We start from the raw sequence: 8326 nt of genomic DNA, 5'->3' as shown, positions 1-8326 counted from the left end.
TAGGGGTGTGTTGCAGTCATAAGAACCCCATTTGAGTGATGAGATTCATTACCCACTGGTTTAAGGGATCCTGCAGGAGTAATACCACCTGTGCATGGTGCCCACCAGTGAGGGCATCTGGCCAGGGGGAAGGGCCCAGGACCACCAGCTAGAGGGGAGGAGGGCCGGGGACCACCAATTAGAGAGGAGAGCCGGGGAACCACCAGCTAGAGGGGGAGGAGGGCCGGGGACCACCAGCTGGAGGGAAAGAGGGCCAGGGACCACCAGCTAGAGGGGAGGAGGGCTGGAGAACCACCAGCTAGAGGGGAGGAGGGCTGGAGAACCACCAGCTAGAGGGTAGGAGGGCCGGGGACCACCAATTAGAGGAGAAGAGGGCCCGGGGACCACCAATTAGAGGAGAGGAGGGCCCGGGGACCACCAGCTAGAGGGGAGGAAGGCCCGGGGACCACCAGCTAGAGGGGAGGAAGGCCCGGGGACCACCAGCAACAGGGGAGGAGGGCTGGTGCCTGGGCAGAAAAGAGGCAGCAAGGCCCTCTGCCCCTAAATGGAAGTTCCGTCCAGGGAAGACTCTTCTTAGGAGAAATAACCCCCCTTGCACTCCTTCCCAGCCCGCTCTCCCACGGGGCCCGCAATGTTAAGACAACAGGCACATGAGGGCCACTGAGATGCCTCACTGTTGGGCCAGGTACGGTGTCTCACACTTGTAATCCCAGCACTCTGGGAGGCCAAGGTAGGAGGATCCCTTGAGCTCAGGAGTTCAACACCAGTGTGAGCAAGAGCAAGACTCTACTGAAAATGAAAAAATTAGCCAGGCATCATGGCAGACATGGGCATTTGCCAACAGGGCAGCAGAATGTGGGTACATCAGACGTCCGTAAGAAAACCTGTGGTCCCCAGTACTCGGGAGGCTGAGGAAGAGGGATGGCCTGAGCCCAGGAGTCTGAGGTTGCTGTGAGCTACGATGCCACAGCACTCTACCCAGTGCATGGAGTGAGACTCTGTCTCAAAAAAAAAAAAAAAAGATTCCTGACTGTCACCCTAGACCACCTCTCTCATTAGCAGCAAGAGGAGAAAGACAGTAACACCCGACCAGTTACCAAAGAGAAGTGTCAGCACATGGGTTTACCTGGTACAGTAACAGCTGGGTGGCTGGAAAAGCCCTTAAGTTGCCTTTCAATACACTCAAAATAATCCAGTTAATCATACGTAAGATTATACTGGTGATTAAAAAAGACACCACTTTCACAACAACCAAGGTATAACACTTTAATAATTTAAACAGAGCTGACCTCAGGAACAGACACATACATATAATCAAACAATTTGATTGAACAGTGTAATTTAAAGGCAACCAATTCTTTAAAATTCCTCCTCAATGGCCTCAAGTTCATGGATATGAAAAGGTAATTTTCAAGCACTGCAGCCCCGAGAGAGAGAGACAGGTCATCACTCTGCATTCACCAAAAAGGCAGCAGCCGCGGGTGCATCAGACATCTGTAAGAACGCTTCTAGGAAATGCTAGAACAAAGAGTCGTTAAAAAGGAATACAAATGATCTCATAAAGATGAATTTGTAGCTAACAATTTCTTTGGTCCTTCAAGTCACATTTGTTTTTACTATAAAATACCAAACATGAGTTGTGTGCTCAGAAAGCAACCTAAACACATCTAAAAGTACGCAAGCTCATGCTTACACTGGGTTAGATGGAAAACGGAACTCAGAAACCCACCACCACCACAGCACTCAAATTCCAAATACAGAAAACGCCAGGGAATAGAAGGGAAGAGTCAAAAAGACAACCACCACCAAAAAAGAGCCTCTGCCCTCTTGTCTTATCAGTTAAGTGGCATCAAAGTGGCAGGGGTGGGACTGCCAACATCAGAGCAAACACTGCAGTCTATTACATCTAGGTAATGGGATAATTCTGGCTTGATAATCCTGATCAGAGTGGAGCCTCATCTGCCTCGTGTCAAAGTGGAATGACGTTGTCTTTGTGGAGGAGTTGGGTTTTGTTTGTTTAACTTGGCCCACACTGCCCCAGTGGAGGAAATTTTAAGATAATCTGTAAGGCAACAGCTTCCAGGATTGAAATGCAGAGTGACACAGAATACAAGACCCTCCTGGACCACAAGAAAAACCCAGCCCAGGGTTCCCGGGGTTCCCACAGACACCACCACGGCTCTGGCTAGGACGGTGGACACAGCTCACAGGGCCATCCACCCTCAGTGCACGCTGAGCTATTTCAGGTTCATGGGAGCTGGGGCTCTGCAGACCTGAAAATGAAGGGCACTCTCGAAAGTTTCTGGAAATTCTTAGAAAAATATTCCATAAGATCAAAAATAATGTTTTAAGGCATCTACATAGAACACACAAAGTAAAATCTCAGGAAACATTTCAAGGTTAACTGTGATGACCAGTTACGTGCACTGCCAGTGCTAAGTCTTATAAAATAAGGGCTCTTAAAAAAAGGCAAAAACATCTAGACTCTGAATGGTGTGCTATTCTCATCAAGGCACAGAGAGTTAAATGTCTAAGCCTCACATGCGGGCGGACGGATGTGAGAACAGGTGGGTAAGCAGCCTCAGGAACTAATTCCCTGCACTGGAATTTAAGAACAGAAGGTAGAAACATGCCTTTTTAACTCACAGTAAATCAGAAACATAGATACTCCACTGCTTTCCCTTGGCGACTGTTACAACTGGATAGTTAAAATATAAACACATAAAAAAATGGCATGTCACTGGAGGTTTGACAAACACGATCAAAGTGGAGCCTGCCAGACTGAATTCACAGAGCGATACCGCACGGACCCGGCAGGTAAACATGTGGCACTCTCCACCCCGTCTCTGCTGGAGGAGGAACAAGCAGCACACCGGCCGCAGTTGTCTTCCACTTCCTGCGCTCCTGTCACCGCTGTCTCACCAAAATACACAAACTGCCCTCCCTTCCCAGCACCCCCATCATCTGAATGGCAGTGATTTTGTGCCTGTGAATTACACTTCTGGCAATTTAATATTTAATATTAAACTTTAATATTGCCACTAAAGGTGGCAAGAAGGAAGTAGAGGGCTCGCCCCTTTGTTAATTATTTTTATTTGGCTTTCTATAAATAATTTTAAAATACATTTGTGACGAAGAATAAAGTTCACATCTGTAACAACTGACAATGGGACGTACAAACATGACAGACGATGCTGCCAGCAGGGAGGCTGCAGCTCCGCCCTGCACCCTGGACAGGCTGCAGCCCCGCCCTGCGCCCCGGCACTCAGCTCCGAATGAGTGTCAGAAACTCTTCCCGAGTTTTCGGGTCTTCTCGGAACACCCCCAACATGGTGCTGGTCACAGTTTTGCTGTTCATTTTCTGCACACCTCGCATGACCATGCACATGTGTCTAGACAAGGAGACAAGGAAGGCTGATTAGAGGAGCAGCCAGGCGCTTGGGTTCATTTTTTTGTTTTTGAGACAGAGTCTCACTTTATCACCCTGGGTAGAGTGCCGTGGTGTCATGGCTCAAAGCAACCTCAGACTCACGGGCGTATGCAATCCTCTTCCCCCTGCCTCCCGAGTAGCTGGGACTACAGGCGTCCACCACAATGCCTGGCTATTCATTTCTAGAGATGGGTCTTCCTCTTGCTCAGGCTGGTCTTGAACTCCTGAGCTCAGGCAACCCACCCACCTCAGCCTCCCAGAAGGCTGGGATTGCAGGCATGAGCCACCACACCCTGCCATTCTGGCTTGGTTTTTAAAATACAAAGCAGGCTAAAAGATGAATCTCAGCTCACAGGTACCAAGTACATAGAAACATCCCTTTTGGGACAAATGTTATCTGAAACTCTTTTCCTGAAGTTTCTTGTCATGGAGCTTTGATTCCTACCAGTAGTTGAATCCTTAACACATCAAGAGGAATAAACGGGATTTTCTTCCTAGGTGACAATCATGTAGTGGGCTGCAGGGACACTTCTAGATCACAAGGAAGCCAGACTCTCACTCGATCCGCCTTCAGGAAAAGGCTGCATGCACTACGCTAGCTCAAGTGTCCAGAGAAACTGCACCCACCAGGCAGGACATCGCCAAGGTGAGCTCAGACTTACGTGGCTTCCACCACTACGCCGACTCCCGCGGGCCGCAGGGCTTCTGTGATGGCCACAGCGATTTGCTTGGTGAGGCGCTCCTGAACTGCAGGGAAAGAGAGCTCGCCTAAGAGTCTGACACAGGCAGCTGGAGGCTTTCTTGTCCATAGAACATCTGAGGTGTGAGTGAGAACCAGCTTTTGCCAGTTTGCTTGTCAGCTGACCGCATCACAGGAGGCCCCTGTTCAGGGCCCTCCCTGCAGCGCTGGGACAGCAGGGGCCCCCAGCATCCCTGGAGGGAACGGGCTAGGGTAGTGACTGTCTCTCACCTGTGCAGTGGGACCACCGCACCATGTAGAGGTGGTGAAGAGCAAATAAATGAATTGCTTGCAAAAGGATTAACAAAGGGGCTGCAGTTCCATTACTGAATTGTATACTTAGAGCAATGTTGAGAACCAATGATTCAATCTAAACCACACAGTTCCTGCCCTTAATAAAACACCTCATCTGTTCCATATGAGAGTGTTCACTACAGTGTCAAAGGTCTTTAAAAATGGTCAAAATCCCCACACGTCTCTCAGAGCAGGGATCAGTCACATCCCGTCTCCACACACACAGTGGAACTCTCAGTAGGTGCCAAAATGGACGAGATGGTTACGTGAATGCAGAAAAAAATGTTTAAGATTACATGAATAAAAAAATGGGAAAAAAAGGTGAAGAATATATATGAGCCTATTTTGTTTAAATACAAATAAATTGATTTTAAAATACTGATTTATGCATAAAAATGTGAAAGAACGTTCAAATACAATAGCGATTTCTTCAGAGGCTTGAGACGCAGCAGACTTTTCTATATTCCTATGAGGACTGTTACTTTTTCATCCTTGCCAATACTTAGGCAGAGAGCTACTCTGTGTGATTAAAGAACACAGCAGGTGACTGTAATTATTATAGACTGCAGGCACTTTCAAAAGAGCCCAGATCACACTCACACTGTGCTGCCCAGGCTGGTCCCGGACTCCTAGACCCAAGTAACCCTCCTGTCCAGTTCCCAGTATCTGGGATTACAGGCACGTGCCACTGGACCCAGCTTTGGCAGTTTTAATTTTTATGAGTCATATTTACTACCCTTATAATAGGATGACAAAAAAATACCTCTAAGAAAAAAGTGTTTTCTGTAGATAAAGATTTTAAAAGCTCACCTTGTAGTCGTCTACTGTAGATTTCTACAATCCTAGAGGGAAAAAAAGAATTTTTTTAATTATAAATTGTTTGACTTCCCGTAAGACAAACAGGCCTCTGCTGCAGTCACAGAGGGGAGCGGGCAGGAGAACACTCACAAGAAGGGCAGAAAGACAGAAACACAGGGAACGCACGAAACGGCCACAGACTCTCTGCTCCTCCATCCGCAGCGGGGTTAACCACTGCCCCAATGTAAAGTTTGCTTAGGACACACAGAGACAAGAACACCACTTTAAAGCTCCCAAGTCATCAACTGTATGCCACATCTCAAGTGTCCTAATTAATCATTGTTTTATGGGAGCTTAAAGTGCAAGTTAAAAATAAAAAGACTACTTGTTAATTAGCAGCACACCGTGGTCGGCTACTACACTAGCTAAACCTATTAGGGTAATCAGCTTAGAGCCGATTAGTCTTCTGCAGACACCCCTTCCTGACAGAGGTTTATGTAAGCACTCAGCATGATCAGCACCCCAGTCTAAAAGCCCCCCAGTCTTAGCTGGATGAATTTCTACCTTTCAACCTCCATTTTGACAGGTAAAGATGGCCACGTGACTTACCCACGTGAGGACGGCCATTCATGAGGAGGGCCTTTCTTTAAAATGTGCTCTTTAGTCATGAATTTGGACTCATTGTAAGGACCGTCCCTTCACTGTGCCCTCAGACAGAGCTGACAACTGGCTCTTTTTCACCCAGTAATGTCGGTGACAGGCAGGCCACCCTATTCACACTCAGTTGAGAGCTCCTTGGAGGCAGGAGCCATCCTAAATCTCCTGTGTTCCCAGAAGGTACATGACATTGAGAGGATAGAACTATATTATTTTATTTTGAACAAACCCTAAGAAATGATGTCTTTTTCAAGCTCCTAGATGGGAGCTATGTCATGTTTCTTATGAGGTCAAATTTCTGTTTTACTTCTGACGGTTTCACTGTATACCACACGTTTGACAGTTTTTCTATAGAATTACTTCAGATAGTTTTTCAGGGATTAACCCGAAGGTGCCGTGGACTGAGGAGTCAGTAAGGCCTTCCTCCTCATGCTCACCATTTCTTTTTCTGGAGAACTCCAGGTATGGTGTTAGATCACGGCAGGAACACCAGGCTCCACTACTCACTGTCACCTGTGGGGCTAGCCGGCCTCCAGGTCACAGCTGGCCCCGTTCCAGGAGGGTCATTCCTGCCAGCCTTACCGAGTGCCTGCGTTTGGGTGCAGGGCTGTGCTCACAGCTCACAGCTCACAGCTTCACTCCTGCCGGCCTTACTGAGCGCTTCTGTGTGGGTGCAGGGCTGTGCTCACAGTTCACAGCTCACAGCTTCCCGTTCCTGCTGCAGTTTTCTTTATCAAGTAAGGAGCAGTGCTGAATGTCTGACTCCTTAGCATTTTGTAAAACTTCCCTGAATTAAAAAACATCTTTATTTTGCTCTCATTCTTGAAAGACAATTTGTAAGAGATATTTGTAGGGGACAGAATTTTGGCTTGGCCATGGTCATATCTGACTTTTGCGGCCTAACTGCTGTCACCTTGCAGGTAACAACTTACGTCCTTCTCTGGGGCTGTCTGATATTAACTTATATTTTATAAGTGTACTCTATAATTTCCCGTGTTGTGTCTAGGTGGGGATTTAATTCTATCTGGCTTATTTGGGATTATTTGGCTTCCTGAATCTCAAGACTGATCTTTGCACGTGTCCTGGAAACCTCTTCAACCATCTTCTCCCAACTGGAGTCTCCCGTATTGACTCTGCTCCCACCAGGAATTTCACGTAAGGGCATGTTAAACCCTCCCCTGGTCCACATTTGTTAAGTTCTTGTTCACATATTCACATTTCCTACCTGTTCTGTGCAATTCTGCACAATTTCTTGAACTGAGACCTTTCTTCTCATTCGCTGCACTTTCAGCTGTGTCCAGTCTATTTAAATGAGCAGATTCTCATTTCAGATTCTCATTGATCACTTTTATTTCCAGAAGTTATATTTGGTCCTTTTTCCATCTACCTGTCTAATTCCAATTCCTTTGTCAAAAAAACTTTCAATACTCTGATGTTTTAATATATGGCAAGTCCTCAGTGTCCCCAGCAGGCTCCTGGGGCCTGAAGTGGAGGTCGCACACTCAGGCCCATCTGCCTTGGACCAACTGACACAAACAAGAGCCAAGCTCCTCCGGTATGTCCCCGGCCATAAAGACATCACAGGCTCGGCACCTGTGGCTCAAGTGGCTAAGGCGCCAGCCACATACACCGAAGGTGGCGGGTTCGAATCCAGCCTGGGCCTGCCAAACAACAAGGAGAGCTGCAACCAAAAACTAGCCGGGCTTTGAGGTGGGCGCCTGTGGTCCCAGCTACTTGGGAGGCGGAGGCAGAAGACTCGCTTGAGCCCAGGAGTTGGAGGTTGCTGTGAGCTGTGATGCCACAGCACTCTACTCAGGGGGACAGTTTGAGGCTCTGTCTCAAAAAAAAAGATATCACAAAACTTCTAAGTAAAGATCTAAACACTTCTAGTGTTAAATGCTGAAATAAATGCAGGCTAAACATCACTGAAGAGAGATTCATATGAATGAGTTCTCCAGGGTTTCGGTGGCACAAGGCAGGGCCCCCTTGCACAAGCCGCCACCACGTCTGGGGTGCACTGCCCATGCCCACCCTCCCGCCGGACCACATGGACACACCAGCTTACCCACCGCGCCCGCCTTCAGGATGTAGGAGGAACCGGAATACCCAAGGACAATGACATGGGGGCATACATAGTGGGCCTAGCTAGGAAGCAGCTTTTTATTTTTTTCATTTTTTTGCACTTTTTGGCTGGGGCTAGGTTTGAACTCGCCACCTCTGGCATATAGGGCCAGGGCCCTACTCCTTTGAGCCACAGGCGCCGCCCGAAGGAAGTAGCTTTTTCCTCAAATGTTAGCTGAGACAATGCAGAACAAAGGCCGGACTCCAGGCCCTGCTGCCCACCACGCTGCTTAAAGGCCGGACTCCAGGCCCTGCTGCCCACCACGCTGCTTAAAGGCCGGACTCCA

The 8326-nt window shown here is 48.0% G+C and overlaps 1 protein-coding gene across 2 annotated transcripts in view; it reads right to left on the bottom strand.

Moving 5' to 3' along the window:
* Window positions 1-3018: 3018 nt before the first annotated feature.
* Window positions 3019-8326, bottom strand: part of GCH1 (GTP cyclohydrolase 1) — a 50669-nt gene continuing 45361 nt past the window's right edge. The window contains exons 4-6 of one of the 2 annotated variants that reach the window (XM_012806583.2): window positions 5274-5305; window positions 4093-4177; window positions 3019-3099 (exon numbers count right to left, since the gene is read on the bottom strand). In XM_012806583.2, the coding sequence (XP_012662037.1) occupies window positions 3042-3099; window positions 4093-4177; window positions 5274-5305 (175 nt within the window). In that variant the 3' untranslated portion in view covers window positions 3019-3041. Of the gene's footprint in view, window positions 3393-4092; window positions 4178-5273; window positions 5306-8326 lie in introns of both variants that reach the window. The other variant, XM_003792123.3, reaches the window with a different exon arrangement.

This window comes from Otolemur garnettii, unplaced genomic scaffold (assembly GCF_000181295.1).
Source record: "Otolemur garnettii isolate 467f Iridium unplaced genomic scaffold, OtoGar3 scaffold00054, whole genome shotgun sequence".
NCBI classification, from domain to species: domain Eukaryota; kingdom Metazoa; phylum Chordata; class Mammalia; order Primates; family Galagidae; genus Otolemur; species Otolemur garnettii.
Note: the sequence above shows the minus strand (reverse complement) of the source record. Positions and strands in the feature narration are given on the sequence as shown.